The sequence below is a fragment of the Grampus griseus genome (genome assembly GCF_964374135.1).
Source record: "Grampus griseus genome assembly, chromosome: 15".
NCBI classification, from domain to species: domain Eukaryota; kingdom Metazoa; phylum Chordata; class Mammalia; order Artiodactyla; family Delphinidae; genus Grampus; species Grampus griseus.
In genome coordinates, this window is record NC_139009.1 from 84221282 (window position 1) to 84241050 (window position 19769).

Sequence of the window (19769 nt, forward strand, 5' to 3'; positions counted from 1 at the left end):
TAGTTGCAGCATGCGGTATCTTTCGCTGCAGCACGGGCTTCTCTCTAGTTGTGGTGTGCAGGTTTTCTCTCTCTAGTTGTGGCGTGCGGGTTCCAGAGCGCCTTGGCTCTGTAGTTTGCGGCACGCAGGCTCAGTAGTTGTGGCCCGCGGGCTTAGTTGACCCGCGGCAGGTGGGAAGTTAGTTCCCTGACCAGGGATCAGACCCATATCTCCTGCATTGGAAGGCGGATTCTTTACCACTGGACCACCAGGGAAGCCCCTAGTCTCATTTTAAAGATGAGCAACCCTGATTACAGCTTGTCCCTTCCTTTTGTTTGGTTGATTTTCAATGTATTCAGGTCCCTAGGCCATTCTTTCTTTATTTAAAAAATGTATAAATGCTATGATTATTTTTTTTAAAAATGTGTTCAAAGTCACATGTGTTCCAGGCACTGTCGTGGTGTTTTTCAGAATAAAGTTAAGTGTAGTTTGTTTCTAGAAAAAGTATATACTTACATAACACATACAGAGATTGAAGATTTCCAAACTGTTGGTTTCCGTTTTTAGGTTTAAGAAGTTTGATCATAAGTATTTACGGAAAATCCTAATCCGAGAGAACCTGCCAAAATCGAGCATCGTTTCTTTGTACAAGAAGCTGGAAATGAAACAAGCTATTGAGATGGCAGAGACCGGGATACTGAATTCTACAACCTTTTCCATGCCCCACCAGTAAGTGACATCTGCCCTCGATCTAGACTTTCAATGTCAGAATTACAAGGGGCACTAACTCATTGTTCCATTTAAAGGTACTATTAGGAGTGAAGAGGCAGAGATATGACAAAGGAAAAATGGAAGAAATAAGATCTAAGTCTTGGCATCTTATAGCTTGGTCCATGCTCGATCTGTTTCACCTAGTTTCTGAAAATTACTTTCTAGCAAAAAGATGAGAGTTTTTTGACATCTTTCTTTGGGAGGGCGGGGCAAATGAATTTATAGAAGATCTTTAGCATACGTTACAAGTTTTCCTGTTTAGACATGTCTACCCTTTCACCCGTGCTCATTTGCTTCTGCTAATCTTGCTGTTGTCTTTGTCCCATAAGTCATCTCTCTCCCTGTCTTCTATGAGGAGAGACCAGGTCAGCATCCTAGGATGCTAACTTGGATTTGGGCATGAGTGGTATAGGAGCAAGAGGTGTGGTGATTGGTGGGATATTTAAAGAGAAGGCCGTGTTTGTAATTGTGTCTCAGGCAAAGATCTGTGTGCAATTGGGAGAATGCCGCGTTTGTGTGAGACCAGCTGTGAACAGGAGCAAGGAGGGAACTGGCTACCAGTGGGACAGAGGGTGGGGTAAGACTGATACATACCCCATCATTACAAGATGATGCCCTTTGAAGCCTGGTGCTTCAGTTGGAGTATCTGGAAACCAATTGTCCCAAGAGCTGGTTAGACATTTTTTAAAGCTGCTTTAAGTCTCTGACATTTACCGAGAACTCCTTGAATGTCATAAGAATGAATTCACCCCCTCCCTAAAGATGCCCAGTTTTCTCCCAAGAAATGGTTTACGAATTGGGGAAATTAGTCAGAACGTATATTTAGCATAAGGAACACCAGCTCCTCCATCCTGACGTCCTCAGAAGATAATGAGTTTCAATTATCTCCCCACATCCTCACCTCTGAAAAGCAAGTTGAGAGAAGAGCTAAGAATAGATAGCAATGAAATTGTCATTAACACCTGAGTGTTACTTCTCATCCCTTGCTTGCTAATGAATCAGAAACACCATCACCTTTTTTACATGGGGAACATTTCCAGGAGCAGCCCTGAGGGCACCTTTGTATAAACAGAAAGCTTTCTGCCATATTTCTCAGCGAGACTGTTTTCGTGGTTGGTTGGTTGGTTTGCGTGCTGCCCACTACATGGCTTTAAGGAAATTTCTGGTCCTAAAACGGGAATGTGCTAACAAATATTTATTGGAAACACCGTGCTGAGCCATATGAGAGCCTGAGGCAGAAAAAATGATCGGGGATACTGATCTCGTCTTTATTTAAAATGTTGATATATCACTCATCATGGATAATTTTGCATTCTTTTATTTTCTACAATATTGCCTTCAAATCCTACTCCACTTGATTCCTGAACTTTGGGGCATCCCCTTAGCGAAGGGGAGTACTAGGGCACCTGTTATGTGCCACAGCCTGTGGAAGCAGACGGTCCCTGCCCTCAGGGAGTGCACCCCTGGAGCAGGGTCTTGATAGTAATAAAATAGGGCACACAAACATAGGATCATAAAGCCCAGGGAGCTGTGAGAGGGTGAGAGGGAACCTCATCTGGTCCCCAGGCATTTGACCTGCTCACTGAAGGATGGATGAGAATTAACTCAACGCTCAGCAGGAGGGCTGGACCTGGACGGATGCAGGCAGTTTAGACCATGAGGAACTTCCTCAACCTTCTGCTCACTAGTGATGTAAGCACTTGGTCTAGGAATGTAGGGGCACTTATCTCAAATGAGAATCAGTCTCTCATGTGCTAAAATATATTTTGAATCTCTGTACATTACGTTGCACTGGTCATAAGCAGGTTTCCCAGTTCCTAACCTCAAGGCAATTTTTAAGCCAGTTTCATTTAGAGGATGCCCTTGTGTTGAGTCAATTATTTTTCAGACATTGACTCAAGATTAGTAAGAGAGCCTTCTAGGTTGGAGACATTTTTTCCCCCTATAGCCCAAACCGGTTAGTTAACCGAGGTGGGAGAGGAGATTTTTTAAACCGATATTTACTACAAGTTTAGTATTTAAGTTGCATTCATTTGATCTCATCAGAAATCTGTAGGACGTCAAGCAAAAAGGAATTCCTCTCCTAAGATCAAAGCAGTAATTTCTTAAAAAACAAACCTTCATACAATAATAGGAAAAAGAAGTGTGTACTCAGCTCACTTTTTGTGACTCCGTATGAAAGGATAACAACAAAACGCACATATATTTTTTTTCTTTAGAAGTTTAAGCAATTGTTCTACAAGAGGTTTAGATTTCGAAACTCTGTGACCTTCAGGAGAACACTACCCCTAGAAGCTGTCTGTGGCACACGGCAGACACTGCTGATTCTAGGGAATTCCTTGACTTTTACGTACATTATTTTATTTGACTCTCAAAACAACCCTATGGAATAAATAGACTATGGACTTGGATTATTATTCGAACTCTGAGGCACCTTGCTTTACCCATGAGTAGGAAGTTCTTAGAAACATCAGTGGGTAGAGGCTCAAGCCGATTAAAAACTATTTGGTTACTATTAAAGAGAAGAGATATTAAAATATTTATAATAAAGATGTTAAAAAAGAAGAAAGTGAAAGATAAAAAATATTTATAGTAAATGTATAGGCATAACACACTAAGCTGTGTGACTTCAAGATATTGTCTTTAGAAATTCCCAAATAGTTACAATGTCATGTATTAAAAAGCACAAATTAATTTATTGCAGTTGAAGAATTTTTAAATTGATCACATAACGACAGGTATAAGTTCACAGTCATGCATTCTGACACCAAAGACACTAGTATGAAGATTCTGATGCCATGTTCACTTCCATGATGGAACGTTGCCTTGTAGGGAGCCGGGCCCACAGCTCTGCATTCTTCACTCGTTCTCAGTGTTGGTCACCTTGGTGACCTTTCTAAGAAGACACAAGGCAACCACATACACAGAAGAGCTGTTAGTACCATTGTTTACTTAGTGGGCACATCCTTCAGTCAACGTACATTTCCCTGGATTTCATGTATAAAGCTAGTAAAAGAGGATGGATTCCTCCAAATAAATCAGGAAATATTTGACCTTTTGGGACTTCATCTTATGGCATGAAGATAACATCTACTAGATTTCATATCTCTATTGCTGTGTTTAGAACTGAAACCTCTTTTTACAGCATTATAGCATCTGATTTTTTTAAAAAAGTTAAGGCAAATGTGAGCTTTTTATTCAAATACACTTAGAAGCAGATTTCCCCAGTTTGATTTCAATGGCCATGAAATTACCAGTGGTCTTTTATTTAAGGTAATAGAGGTTTCTTTTATATCTTGTTCCAGCGATGAGACTTTCACTTTATAATTTTACTTTTTTTGCCCTAGAGATTACTAACATTCAGTTTTTCTGAGGATTGTATCTTTCCTGTGCTCATGATATCATTTCAGGAGTGATTTTGCTAACGAAGTAGCAGGTAGGAAAGTCCATGCATCAGTGATTGCCCGAATCAATCATTCATCCTTCTGATTCTATAGCTGCAGCTTCTCAGTGTGAATAAATACGAGGCAGTGCTGCTGGGAACCCTGTGCTTCACATCCAGCCAGCAGCCTAAATGGGCTTGAACTGAGTCTGGTCCTTCCCAGGGTGGTTAATTATAAACTGGGGAGAATGCCAACTTAGATTTCCTATCTCAGGTTTAACTTTACCCATAGTTTTTTCCTATTTGGTCATTTTATTATGAACACACAGAGTGGAACTATTTGATTAGCTGTTGTTTCTGTTTAGCAATAGATTCCTTCCACCATAATAAAGGAATGTGTTCAGATTGTGGGAATGCGTGGGTATATCTAAATCAGAATAAATTTTATTTGAAGGACATTTAAACAGTTAGGTTGAAATGCCCTGATAGTAATGTTTAAATCACCGAGGGTGGTAACTGAATATCAATAGTGTTGACGTTTGCAGCTCCGCGATATGGAAACTGGTTTCAGTGATTTTGTAGGAAGGGCATTAGTCAGTCGATAGATGGCATTGTTAAGTAAATGCTGGCGTCCTGTGATATCCAGTATCCAAGCCCTTAAAAATCTTTTACCCATTGTGCATTACTTACAAAAATATCCTTGCTATGTATGACGATATCGCTACCAATGTTTGGGGAAAGGGACTTAAAAAGTGGCCTGTCTTGAAACCAATAACTTCTTGTCTCTATGGTCAATTATCCTAAGACCTGTGCAAGCAGGTACCAGCACATCAGCACACGTGTACTTTTCAAAAAGCTGCAGCCAGAAAAGAAAAAACATCACAGCTCCGTAAGGGTTTACACCAATATGTCAAGGGAGGTAATAGTACTGAAAGATGGGTTTAATTTTCTTTAGTTCTCCTATTTTTGTTGTTCCTATGTTCTACAGTGAGCGTATATTATTCATACAATAAGTTTTTAGAAATTACCACCACTAGACCGAAGTGATTGAAATCAAATATGTGTGTCACATGAGAATTCTGCACATAGCGATGTCATGACTGAAATCCTCGGAGGACAATTGTTCATTGACTGCTAACCTGGCCATGACTTGGCTTTTAAGCCCTTTTTTTGGGGGGGGGGAGGGAGGGGTGCTTATGGTGAAGAAAGCTGAAAGAAGTCAACTGCTTCTAGAATCTCAGAGGGTCCAGTGTCTCTGAGCTGGCCTGATTTTCATGGTGGCAATGGTCTAATTCTCCTCGTAAAATATCATTTTAGTTTCTTCCCATTATTCTTTAACCAGAGATAAAGTCCCTAAAGGGACAATTCCAAGATAAATGTACTTATAAAGGTACTCGTAAAAATTTAGTACCGCATAGATTAGTGCTATTCAAAATGTGGTTACTACATGGTGTTGTCCGTGAGTCTTGAAGGAATAATCTTATTTCTGTTGAATCTAACAGTGAAACATTTGGTTTGCCCTTTGTGGTATCCTTTCCAGAAATGTATTTCCTAATCATTGATTTTTATTGTTTTTTACAAACGTGTCTGTTCCTAATAGATACGGAGGAAAAAAGTAACTGGTTTGCCATGACTTTAAACTCCTTTTTAAAAATGGGTTAGAGAAATTCCCATATACAAGCTATAGGCAAAGAAGCCACATGCTCAAAATGTAAGTCAAGACACACATGCTGACGTTTCATATGAATTTACTAAAACAACAGGAAAAGTTATGTTAAAAACATAACCTTTACGTTTATCAATTAGAACTCCTGAAAGTAAATTCATGCTTTTGTGGTCCCCTTGCCAAGATGGAAGAATAATGCTTGGCTTCCCTCCAATGATGTTTCCAGGGCCCAGAGGATACAAGAAACCAAAAGACTCTCCCCTGAAGATGTGGAGTCCATGAGGGACATTCTGACACACAACATGTACCAAGTTCGACAAAGGGTGTGTATAAGACGTGTCCCTGTTGCCTGTCCTGGGATCCAGTCCTCCAGGAATCAGCTCTTGTTCATGTTATTCTCTCCAAAGCAGTCTTCTTGATGAACAATTTCTCTCTGCTTAGTTTGGAGAACAGAAAGTTAATTGTTATGTTTCTGCAGCAAAATCGGCACCCATGGTATAAAGAGAAATGCAAATCCAGTTGCAGGCCCTAGGGGTCAGGCTGCCCTAGCCCTGCAGCCCCAGAGTTTTCCAGAACCAGCAGGGCTCCCTCCCCCTCCAGAGACAGAAAAGCAGTGACACTCACCCACCATGGAAGAAAGATGGCCCCAGGGTGCCTGTGATGGTGGAGTTGTTTCAGCGTGGTTGACTGTAATAGAGCTTAGAAAACTGAGATGGTTTAGATTAGAATATCGAAACCACATTGCTGAAAGCCTAAGATAAAAAAGGAGACATTTCAGGGACTTCCCTGGCGGTCCAGTGGTTAAGATTCCAAGCTTCCACTTCAGGGGTCATGGGTTCGATCCCTGGTCCGGAACTAAGGTCCCACATGCCGCTAGGCCAAAAAAAAAAAAATATATATATATATACACACACACACACACACACACACACACACACACACACACACACACACACACACACACACACACATATATATACACAAAAAGGAGACATGTCAGGCATAGTATTTTTCAATTTTGGAAAAGGGTATGGAGGCTATACTAGTACTTGGGACCTGGCCCAAAGTTCACAGCAAGAACATTTCAGGGACAGTAAGTGAATCCTCCTGAAACTTTGATTTAATCAAATGGTATTTTCATTTGTGTCCTCTAATTAGGAGTTCTTTAAGTTTGAGGATTCAGTGGAACATCCCAATTGTTGACTAGGGTTAGAAGTGAGTTAACTGTGAGGGCCTCGGTTTTGGTGACCAGGTCATGGGACTCCAAAAACTCATCTGGTCAAAACTCATCTTCTCAAGTAGAAGATGCTGAGGTCAGAGGAGTTGTTTTTTGACTTGTTTAAGATCTCAGAACGAATCTGCATTGAGAGCCCAGGTCTGCCAACTACCCACCCACAGCTCTTTCCATGACTTCAGAATTACATGGTCCAGGGCAAGGGAATGTCTTCTGGCTGCCGTGCCGAGAAGGTCAGTGATGAAGGGGAATGTGTCAGCAAAAAGGCCCTGCACCTGCGGGAGGAACCCAGGTCAGCGACACTCATAGCACACTTCGAGTACATTCAGCCGCTTTCAAATCATTCCAGGTGAAACTGTTTCAGCAAGACTATCACATTCCGCCTTAGATAAGTCGTTAAGAGCTTCCTGGTTTGAAGAATGCTGGCCGGCTCAGTGAGGGCTGGAGTCCAGAGGGTGCCTGGTACTCAGACTTGCCCCATGGGGGTGGAGGTTGAGTTTAGGGAAAGTCCAGAAATAGAGAGAGAGATTCTGGAACTCCAAGCCGCCCCAAAAATGAGGCTAACCGTGCATTCTCTCTTTTTTATCAGGTTCCTAAGTAATCAGCTTTCTTCTTCTTTTATCAGTGCCTGCTCAGACTGACCTCCAGGTTTCTCCCTTCTAAGCTGTGCAGGATCTCCCTTCCTTGTTGACCACATAGAGCCAGTAGGTGATGGAAACTCCCACGGGGAGAACATACATAGTAAACAGAGGGGGACTCCACCCCCGAGATGGCTTTTGCTTCCTCTTTTATTACTTGGGAGAATGACTCACCAGTCCTACCCTTTCTGTCTTTCCTTTCTCATCCTAACCTTTAAAAAAATTTTTTTATAATATATTTTATTTAAACCACTATATCAAAAATATTATTTCAACACATCATAAATTTTAAAAACTACCAATGCGATACTTTATACTCTTTTCTTTTAAATTAATGTCTTCAAAATCAGTGTATAGCTTATTCTTACAGCACATTATGATTCGGATTAGCCACGTTTCTTTTCCTTAAAGCCTCCTTTATTTTTCTTATTTTTAAAAAATTTTTATTTTATATTGGAGTATAGTTGATCAGCAGTGTTGTTGATTGACAAAGGTGTACAGCAAAGTGATTCAGTTATACATACACAATATATCTATTCTTTCTCAAATTCTCTTCCCACTGAGGTTACCACAGAGTATTGAGCAGAGTTCCCTGTGCTACACAGCAGGTCCTGGTTGGTTATCATCCTGTCTTTTTTTTTTTTTTTTTTTTTTTTGCGTTACGCAGGCCTCTCACTGTTGTGGCCTCTCCCGTTGCGGAGCACAGGCTCCGGATGCACAGGCTCAGCGGCCATGGCTCATGGGCCCAGCCGCTCCGCGACATGTGAGATCTTCCTGGACCGGGGCACGAACCCGCGTCCCCTGCATCGGCAGGCAGACTCTCAACCACTGCGCCACCAGGGAAGCCCTATCATCCTGTCTTTACGTAGTTCATATGGCTCCTCTCCTCTGCCATGGTCCTCTTGCTCTCTTGAAGGAAAAACCAAAGGTGAAATCCAGGACAACTGTCTGTCTGCTTTGTTGCTCGTGGGAAGTCTACAGTTTTGAGGCTTGTCACAAAAGGTGACATCTGTAGTCCTCTAGTTTGGGTGAAAGAGATTCCCGTTAAGCACTTCGTAAACATCTGAGGACCATGCTGGTCTGTGGTTCAAGACAAATTTTCACTGGCCTCTGTGAAGATAAGGAAGACATTTTTCATAAAACTAAATTGATTCAATTTGAAAAACTGTTCTGTATCGAAGATCATGCCCGTCCTACTACTTTGGTTAAAAGACTTTTTCCTTTTTGAACTGATGGTGGTGATACTAATGGGCTGATTTTTTTGTGCATATCTTTGATTGGCAACATTTTAAAATAGCAACCATCTAGACATTGCCGAAGTCATTTTTAAATTCCCCTGATCCCTAAACACTCAGCAACCGCTGGCCTAGCATAACAAACGTGACCTGGGAAAGAGAGTGTGTGCTGGCTGGGGGGGCACCGAAGTCTGTGGGTACCTCGGGGGTGATCACTGTGGGAGATCACAGGGGGACAGCGCAGATGGGGGGCACTAGCCTGTGAGCCAGACGCAAGGCTCCCACCGCAGCTTGGTCCTGAGGGGCTGGCCCCGAGCACAGACCTTTCCTCCGGGGCCACAGCTTGTGCCTGTGTAATTGAGGCAAACGCTCAGAGGACCTGAGCACCACCTGCTCGCTCTACTAGTCTTTGTTCTTGGTTTTTCCATGGTCTCCTGAGGCTGGAAGTTGTGCTGAGATGTCTGTACATGTTTGACATCCCCTTCTTTCTACAGACCCTGTCCTACAACAAATACAACCTCAAACCCCAAACGAGCGAGAAGCAGGCGAAAGAAATCCTGATCCGCCGCCAGAACACCTTCAGGGAGAGCGCGAGGAAAGGTCACAGCCTGCCCTGGGGAAAGCCGGTAAGGCGGAGACACTGACTCACCTGAGCTGGGCCGGGCCGGAGCAGGGCCTTGTCAGGTGACTACCTCAGTATTTAAACAAACAAACAAAACCACTACCTCGTTGACAGAAAAAGACAAAACTAAGAGGGTACAGGACACCAGACACCCCCTTCTCTGGGCCTGGGCCCTTTGGAGCCCAAAGCATCCGTCCACGAGGTATGTGGCAGCAAACTGCCCTCCAGGATGGGTCAGTGACTGGAACACACTCCCTGGGCTGTGAGGCTAGACTAGCTCCCACGGTGGCCAGGGACTGGACATTCCAGGGGACCATCCGTGGACAGGGACCCTGGCTCTAGGAAGCTTACTCCTCCCCCAGGGAGATACAGGGAGGAATTTGTTCTCCCCACGTCTCTGGGACCCTATCTTCATGGCAACCACTGTGCATCTGAGCTACTCCATCTGAGGCCATATCCAAGCTATCTTACTGGGACTCTGAATGGAGGTTGGGTCTGGAGTAGACCCTAATCTCTACCCTAATGTCAGTAGGGCTGCAGGAGAAACTTTGAGAGGTTTATCATGGCCTATTTTATCATGAGAGGGAAAGGACATATACTGAAGGCGGAGGCATTTTGTTTCCCTTAAACTGAAGTAACTGAAAGGCAGTGATCCAAACACGATGCTGCAGAGTGGGTCTGTATCTCTCACTTTGTCGTGTGAAGCTGTCAGTTGCGTGGCTAACTCTGCTTTTTATTTCTCCTTGTTACCCACAGGCTGGTACCCAAAACATCCGCTACCTCTCCTTTCCTTATAGCCGTCCTCAGCCAGCAGGCAGAGGTGTGAGGGTGGCTGAATTCACAGGTAACCTGCATCCCTGGCTGCTTCTCTTTTCTGGAAAGGTTCAGATGGTAAACTGTTTCAGGCTTGTGGGCCAAAAGGCAAAATCAAGAATATTATGAAAGTACATATATGACAAGAAAAAGAGAACACAAGTATTTTATTAGTTGAATTCAGAACTATAGTGATGAACACTGAAATTTGAAATTCATATAATTTTTACTTAACAGGAAATATTCTTTAAAAATTTTTTTTTCAGCCATTTAAAAGTGTAACAACCATTCTTAGCTCAGGGGCCATACCAAAAGATGCATCAGAGAGATACACCTGGGGGTCATCAACTGCTGACCCCTGTCTTAGGGAAACATAAAATGGGCCCTTCTTTGAAGTGGTGGGATTCTCCTGTGTTTTATAAATTAGCAGAATTCTCCAAAGTTGGCTAAATTTTACTAAAATAACTTCACCAAATTTACTGATTGGATGTTTCCCATTTAATACCTATTACTTAAATAGAATTCTTAGAGTTATTGAAACTGGCTATTGTGCTCATAAAAGCTATTATTATTATTTTTATTTATTTATTTTTTTTGCGGTACGCGGGCCTCTCACTGTTGTGGCCTCTCCCGTTGCAGAGCACAGGCTCCAGACGCACAGGCTCAGCGGCTATGGCTCACGGGCCTAGCCGCTCTGCGGCACGTGGGATCTTCCCGGACCGGGGCACGAACCCGCGTCCCCTGCATCGGCAGGCGGACTCTCAACCACTGCGCCACCAGGGAAGCCCCAAAGCTATTATTTTTTAAACGTGTATATAAAATGATTTTCTATTAGCATAAAGTGGCATATAATATATATGATATGCCATGTTCTCTAGTTTAATATTCCTAAATTTTTAAGACTTGGAATCACATTGGAAATTTGAATAAACTAAACATATAGGATTTGAGAGTTAAATCTTTGAAGAGTGAATATAATTATTCCTTACAATGAAACTTTATTTTTTTCTGATATAAAAACATGCTTGATATAAAATCAAAGTCAGCCAGTGGAGAAAAGCATAAAAAAAAATTTAAAAGCACTCGAAACTCCAACACCCAAGATACTCACTATAGAACATTTTGGTAAGCATCCTTCTATAATTCTATCTATATCATCCTGATCTCTACCCTACCTGGACCTGATACAAACAAACAAACAAAAAATCACAAACACACAGCAAGGTATTATACATAAACTCATAATACAGTCATTGTTCTTCAATATTTATAAATTGTCTAGTTCACTCAACCATACGTTGTGGACATATTTTAGTATCAACAGATATGAACCTAGTAATCATTTCATGACTTAATAATAGTCAATTATATGAAAGCCCCCTAGCTTATTTAGCAAAATCCTTATTAACAAATATTTAATGCTTCCAATATTTAATGAATATAAGCAAAGATATCTAATAATTTCTTTGGATTACTTGTGATTGATTTTTGCTCAAATAACCAATTACTCCCTTAGTATATATTCCTGGAAGCAAAATTTTTAGATAAAAAATTACGTATATTTAAATTTACCTTCAGATCAACAGTTGTGAGAAAGGTGATTTCTGAACGTTTTCAGCATCACTGGGCTATTCTGAGTTAACGTTTGAGTAGTCTACTATATGACAGGATAAAATCTATATACCACAGTTAATTCTCATCTGAGTCTGTTTGATTTTCAGTGAGGTTGAACATCTTTTCATATTTTTAGAGGCAACCATATTTCTTTCGAGGAAGTTTTTGTTTCTGCCGTTGCCCATTTTTTTCTGCTTTTTTTTTCTTAAAACGAATTTGAAGAACACCGTATAACACGAATATCACCCATTGTTTCATATTTGCTGCCAATAATTTTTCCTAAAGTTTCACATTTATCATTTAGTTTTTAGATATACTTGTCTTCAAATTTTTGTATTCTGATTCATCAAACCAGCTCAATCTTCCACAGAAACATTAGAAAAATGATTCACCAAGTAATTTAAAATCTAGAACTTTCATAGTTTAATTTTTTCAATTTCAAGCCAAATGGCTAATAGTTATTTTGATAATAAAGATATTTATCTTTGTGTAGGTTAAGACAGAGACACATTTCAAATTGTTTTCAAATGGCCATGCTCCTGCGCCAGCACCTTCTTTTCCAATTTTGTTGTACTAGTCATTTACCCCTAAACTAGAGAGTCTGGACACTTAATTCTGTTTCATCGATCTAGTCATCTATTCCTACGTCACACTCTTCTAAGTAGTATTATTTTATGTTCAAAAGAACTATAATACAGACAAAAGCAAACAAAACAAAAGAACAGCAAGCATAGGGTGTATAATAGATTAATTTTTAAAACTCTTCCTGGTACAAGCAGCTGGTGCTATTTATGTTGCTTGAGTGATAGAGAACACGAAAGCCTCACAGTCACTTCTTGAGATGAATGTCAGTATCACAAGCTACGGTAGCAAAAAATAACCACACAGCAGCCTCAGCTGAACACTAATGTACAAACACGTTATAAATAACATACAGCGGGATAGTAAAAGAATACTACACCTTACAAAGTAGGACTTATCCCAGAGGTGGGGTTGTTTAACACTTGGAAAACGCATTTACATTATTCGCCAGATTAATAGGTCAAAGCATCCTTTCAATAGATGCCCTAAAACACATCTCACTCACGCTTTCAATAAAAATCATAAGATCCTAGGAAAACACATATAGGACTTATATGAAGACAACATAAAACTCTCCTTTTCCATGCTTCATTTCCTCTCTGTAAAGAGGAGAATGTTGGTACCTCCCACCTACAAGTGTTGCCCTGAGTGAAGCCATTTGGTGCAGGTAAGACTCTTAGAACAGTGCCTGCAACCAAGTAAGTGGGCAAGAAATATTAGCCGTTATTGATTTTATTACTAGTGAGGGGTATCGGAGAAGACTTGACTTGGGCAGATAGGGGTGTTCTTGAAAAGAAGACGGTACTTTAGAAATGTCAGTTCTGTGCTTCCCTGGTGGCGCAGTGGTTGAGAGTCCGCCTGCCGACGCAGGGGACGCGGGTTCGTGTCCCGGTGCGGGAGGATCCCACATGCCGCGGAGCGGCTGGGCCCGTGAGCCATGGCCGCTGAGCCTGCGCGTCGGGAGGCTGTGCTCCGCAGCAGGAGAAGCCACAACAGTGAGAGGCCCGCGTACCGGAAAAAAAAAAAAAAAAGAAAGAAAGAAATGTCATTTCTACATGAGTTAATCTAGACGTGGAATGAAATCTTAGTCCCAATGAATTTTTTTTTCTTTCAAATGTGCTCAACTGGTTCTAAATTTCATTCGGTGAGGAGAAACAGTGGGTAACCTAGAAATCTGTGAAGGAAAAGTGAGACTTGTTTTATCAGTTATTCTTAAGTTTTAAAGAATTATAATAATAATCAGGATTAGACTGAGATAGTCCTCCGTGGGTATCTGGGCACAGTTATTTGCATCCACCTTCTCTCCAAATCTGAAGCCTTTACGCACCAGGACAAGGTCAGGGAATGGCTGGAGGGGCTCTAGGGGAGGACGTAGAGGGAGGTGTAGCATCCTTCAGGCAGCCCCCTGATGTCCCCCGCAGCTAACCAGGCTGTGACGTGCAGAGCACTGTCCCTCTTCGCTCTCCCCTTGTCCGCCCGTGTTAGGACACCCCTTCTCTAGATGTCTGGGTGCTCCCTGCTGGATTGCAGGCTCCACACACTCCTCCAAGCTCCTTTGCCTTTGGGGCTCCCTTGGTGTTGTAAGTAGAGAGGTCCTGCCTGGACAACCCTCCTAGAACCCAGGAGCACTGGGGAAGGTGAGCGACTTCTGTGGGTGGAGTGTGGTGATGGTTGCCCTACTATGTGAATGTATCTAATGCCACAGAACTGTACACTTCAAATTCATTAAATGGTAAATGTTATGTTTTATGTATTTTACCACAGTTAAAACGAAACAAAACAAGACCATGGGGAGGGCAAGGTCCGGGTCTCTAAACAGCCTTTGTTGTATCAGGAGTGGGTTAGGTTCAGCCCTGCCCTGAGCAGAAACCCTTTCCCTGTCTCTCCTTCACCCACCCCCCGGTGCCCGTGTCCAGAGGTTAGAGCTCTCAGCCAGGTGGAAGGTAGAGGAACAGACACTCAGATTTTGCTGCAAAGGTTTCCATTGATCTCTCCCTGGAACTGCACTGCCTGGCGCCAACCTGGAGGAGGACTGTGCAGATAGGAGAGTCCCCACCCTTCCTCCTTCCGCCTTCCACTTTCCAAGCAACTCCTTCTTCCCGTTTTGGATGGATCTAGTGACTTAAGTTGAGTGGAAGCTTGCAAGTCACCTGCCCAAGCCTCTCCCAAGTTCTAGGACCCCACTTTTCAGTAACCAGAAGGTGGGCAGGAGATGCAGCTGGAATCTGTCCTCTGAGGGGGACCTTAGCTCAGAAGGATGGTTGGAAACCAGGAGGGGGGCTGAGGGGAGACAGAGGAAGGAACGGCTCTCGGGGACAGAAGGACCAGCTGTTGTTTTCTTAGTTAGCGTTTCAGGCACCAAAGCATCAAGAGGATCTCTGGTTCCAGACCAGATCGTAAGCACAAATTAAAGGGAAGTCCTGAAAAAACGGCCAAATATTTTAACTCACTTTTTTTAAAATTCAAAGCAGCTGATTCCCCTCCTCCCATCTCCCACCCCCTCCTGAACTTCCAGACAACCTTCTCAGGACAATTTGGTCACATTTTTGGAAAAATAGTATTGAACAGGATATTTGAAGTTTTTCTGATGTCCCACATTCCAAACACATTTCGTCAAGTATAAACCTGTGTACATATTAGTTCTAGCTGTGAAGTTTTTGTTTTGTTTTTTAGAAGGAAGTAGAGAGTGGGAGAAAGAACCCTATTTCAGATTTAAATATAGATGTCTTAAAGTACCTAAGTTTTCAGGAGAATATTTAAAGGGAAAATACATGTATAAGGTGAGAACTTGAAGAAATGAGAAGAAATGAGATTTCTGAAAAATGCTCCCTAGAAGGCATGTGCACAGTGAAGGAGGGAAAGGCAACGTCTCGGACGTGGTTTAGGTATCTGGAGGGGACATGACATAGGTACCCAATGGCTGCCCTGCACTCTTGACGGAGCTGTCCTGACCCACACACAGCTTTTATAAAGGAGACAGGGACAGCCTGGGGAGGAGCAGATGCCAGCTTCTCAGACAGGCTCTGCTCAAACTGCAGCCCCATCCTCACTGTGTGATACTGAAAGTCACTTAACCTCTTAAAAACCTAAGAGATGAGGCTCACAATTTTCCTCCTCTCAGAGTGCTGTTGTGAGGATTAAATGGCATAACATGCAAAGAGATCAGCACCGTGACAGCACAGAGTAAGTTCTCAGTAAGTGGACGTTCCCATCCTTCTTGTTGCCGTCGTGGGCCAGACGCACGCTGTGCACGCCTCACATCCTCTGAAAGGAAGGCATCACGGCTGTTTTGCTACTCGTGACTCTGCTGTGGTCCTCTCCCATCCCTGTTTCTCTAAGATTAGCTATTTCAAGGTCAAAAGGATGAAACTCAGATTTAATGATTTCTGGTAGCCACCGATTAAAAATCAAACCTAGAGTTAAAAAATGAAAAAAAAATCAAAACAAACCAAAAAAACACAAACAAACCTAGATAAAATCCACCCTTTTCATATCATAGTACCTTGGAACCTTCAGTTTACCATTGGTCTTTGACAACACAAAGCATCTTTTTGTGCTTTATGGCTAATGGATCTGATTTTGTGAGAAACACTCCTTCATTTCCCTGGGAGAGACCAGCCGGACGCGCAGGTTTCCATGCATTTCTGTTTATTTCTCACACCGCGTCTATAGCTTCTACTCCACCCCACCTTGGGGTAGCAACCTCGGAAAGGGAAAACCATGCTGATGAGAAAGGTGAGTGAGTGTAGGAGCTGGAACAGCAGGAGGACTCTTCTTCCCTCTGAGTTCTCTCGCCTGGATATGAAGTCTCCACTCTCTGATCTAAAGTCCTCTTCTTTCCTCCTTCGATTATCCTTTCCCAGATCATGACGGCAGTGACGCAGAAGTCCCCACCATCATGTTCAACACACACTCTCCAACGGGGTCACTTCAGGAAGGACAACGGACACAAGAAATAATCCCGATGAAGAACTTACACAGAGGAGGGAAGCCAGCCCACTTGGGCTATCAAAGAAATAGGACCCAAGAAGAACAACTGGGCGGGGGCAGAAGGGTGGTTTTGAGGCCCAAACCGCTCTTTCACGCAGTAGATGAGGACTTCGAATCTGGGGAGGAGAGTGAGGAAGAGGCCTCAGCCATTGGGTCCCGATGGTCAGCTGAGCACAGACCCGGCAGGGACCTCCAGGGATCCCATAGCCCTTTGCTCCAAAGCAAGTAATGTTACGGTCCACAGGATTGTGTTGGGTTTTTCCAGAGTCCATGTTCCGATTACTGTGAAAGAAGGATGTTCAGAGTTCTGAAGAGAGCAGTTGAGTTTTGTTCTTGTTTATTTTTATTTTTTTGATGTGGACCATTTTTAAAGTCTTTATTGAATTTGTTACAATATTGCTTCTGTTTTTTGTTTGTTTGTTTGTTTTTTATAGTTTGGTTTTTTGGCCACATGTGGGATCTTAGCTCCCCGACCAGGGATCAAACCCGCACCCCCTACATTGGAAGGCAAAGTCTTAACCACTGGACTGCCAGGGAAGTCCCTTGAGTTTTGTGTTTGTTCCTGGTTTGGGGAAGCTATTGTGACTCTCTAAGAGGCAAGGAGATTCTTCAGAGGACTGGGAACCGACTCGCAGTCTCTTCCACATTCTTAGCTGTGCTTAGCTGTGCTTTGTAGACAAATTCCCTGTGAGAGACAGACGTCAGTCACCCCAGGGGTTATTCGCTAAATGTGTCATTCATGTAATTTATTGAGATACAAACATGATTGGTCAATAATTCCCCTTGAGGGCTTCCCTGGTGGCGCAGTGGTTGAGAGTCCGCCTGCCGATGCAGGGGACACGGGTTCGTGCCCCGGTCCGGGAAGATCCCACATGCCGCGGAGCGGCTGGGCCCGTGAGCCATGGCCGCTGAGCCTGCGCGTCCGGAGCCTGTGCTCCGCAACGGGAGAGACCACGACAGTGAGAGGCCCAAGTACCGCAAAAAAAAAAAAAAAATCGGACACACATAACAAACTTATGGTTGCCAAAGAGGAATGTGGTGGGAGGGGATAAATTAGGAGTTTGGGATTAACATATACACACTACTATATATAAAATAGATAACCAGCAAGGACCTACAGTATAGCACAGGGAACTCTACTCAATACTCTGTAATAACCTATATGGAAAAGAATCTGAAAAAGAATAGATACACGTATATGAATAACTGAATCACTTAGCTGTACACCTGAAACTAACACAACATTGGAAATCAAATATACTCTAACGTAAAATTAAATTAAATTTCAAAAAGAGGAAAATGTTAAAAAAAAATCCTACAGCTCAAAAAAAAAAAATCGGACAAACCTATTTCTATTGCTTGCCTGAATGGTCTTGGATTTCAGTGAATTCTGAAGTTGGGTAAAGAGGCATTTCCTTGTATTCATCCTATGCAGAGGCTTTCCACCTTAAAAGGGATTCCACATGTTTTCTGGTGTTTGGGATGTGGTAAATATCCTTATTTATCCTCCCCAAACCTGATGTGATGCCATGGGAGCGCTTCTGTCTTTATTCAACCTGGTAAACGAGAAACGTAGGCTGTAGAAGGGAGTCCGCCATGACAAAGTGCAGATGAGATTCTAGGTACTTTACTGTTCTCCCTTCATGCTTTTCTCTCTCTCATATCAGCCATATACTTCTGTGCTTCTCTTCTTGGAAGAAAATACAGGGTCACAGGCGTTAGAGCTGTAACGACCACCTGAGTTCAGTGATTAGAATGACCCTTCCTACATAGGGGGTGAGTGCTGTGACAGGTGTGTGGCAAAGCTCAGGTCTTCAGCCTGCAGGGAGGCTTGCAGAATACTCTTCACCTACTCGGGTGCCTGCCACTCAAATGATTTGGCTTTTTAAATCAATATAGTTAGTTCAGAGCTCTGGCTCTGAAGCCAGACCACTTTTAGCTGTGGGACCCTGGGCAACTTAATTATCTTCCCTAAGCTGAAATTTGCCAATTGATAAAATAAGGTAATAATTTTATCTACCTCCCAGAATGATCATGAGGATTAAATAAGATAATATCTGTAAAATGCTTAGCTCAGTGCTTGATCATAACAGCTATAATTATTTAGGCTAAAATATATGTGTTCATGAGAGAGGACATACATTGGTTTAATCACATGAAGAGTGATGACAGACATCTGAGACCTTTCTGAGAGGCAGTTTGATGGACATAACAAAGGATACTTCGGGGCACTGGGAAGAAGATGTGACAGAATTAGCATTGAAAACCATCATCACAACTCGACCCGGTCGAGTCTCCAGCCATCCGTCAACCAACAGCACAACCAGAAATAAGGTCTGGGTATGGATTCATGTTTTTCAAGCAAAGCTCATTTATGTTTGTGTCATTACCTCAAAATTACTGCATTTCCTTGCTTTGGAGTTACCTTGGTGTCCAATTCTAATCATCGTTGATTCTCAGAAGTCAGTGAGTTGAGAAGCCCTGTCTCCGCATATTACGATAGGCACCCAGTGAGTAAGGGAAAACTCCTCTTTTTTGGGGAAACATCAATGGGCTTTCATTCTTCAACTTGGAATCTTTCCTATACGGGAATCTGTCCTCCAGAAAAGTGATTCCCTTAACTTATAAATATTAACTAGAGAGATAGGTGTTTAAGAATTTTAAGCACGGGGAAAAAAATACCTTCTAGTCATAACTTTCTAAAATTAGGAAAAGTTCGTTTTTAATAAATAAAATCAGTGAACGTATTGATGTTGTCTAAAGTTTTTGCAAGTATATTTTATCCAAGAATAATGCGGGTGGTTTCTTGTAGTTTTTAATTGTTCTTTCCTGACTAAACTCTGTCAAGTATCTTATTTCTAACTCTTCCTGAGAAAACCCAGCCATGCAGACAGAAAGCTCCCCTGTTAGAACATCAGTCACTGTTAATTGTTAATTGGGCCATAAGCCAAGGGGAATAAAAGAGATGCCTGCCTCAGTACTAGCTACTCCTCTAATTAGCAAGGGATATGTTGTTTCATCTGGCCACAGTATTTGATTTAATAAATTCTTTTTCTTTCTGAGACTCTAACCAGCTTCCAAGCCAGGGATGCTCAAGAAGTATGACAGGTGAGAGGTCACAATTTCCACCCCCCAGGCTTCTTACTCAACAAGGTAACTGGAACCATGTTGTAAAATGAACCAAGGGGGTCACTACTCTGTTTCCAGGCAGAGTAATACAGATCGCGAATCAAAATGGTTGGT

The 19769-nt window shown here is 42.4% G+C and overlaps 1 protein-coding gene across 1 annotated transcript in view; it reads left to right on the forward strand.

Annotated features, from left to right (window-relative positions):
• SLC9A4 (solute carrier family 9 member A4) overlaps positions 1-16760 on the forward strand; it is a gene marked incomplete at its 5' end in the record, with an annotated part of 57428 nt that extends 40668 nt beyond the window's left edge. Inside the window, 5 exons of the mRNA XM_082672467.1 lie at positions 547-708; positions 6025-6121; positions 9400-9531; positions 10284-10371; positions 16400-16760. Coding sequence (XP_082528593.1) covers positions 547-708; positions 6025-6121; positions 9400-9531; positions 10284-10371; positions 16400-16755 — 835 coding nt within the window. The 3' untranslated portion in view covers positions 16756-16760. The remainder of the gene's footprint in view (positions 1-546; positions 709-6024; positions 6122-9399; positions 9532-10283; positions 10372-16399) is intronic.
• Between the last annotated feature and the right edge of the window lie 3009 nt (positions 16761-19769).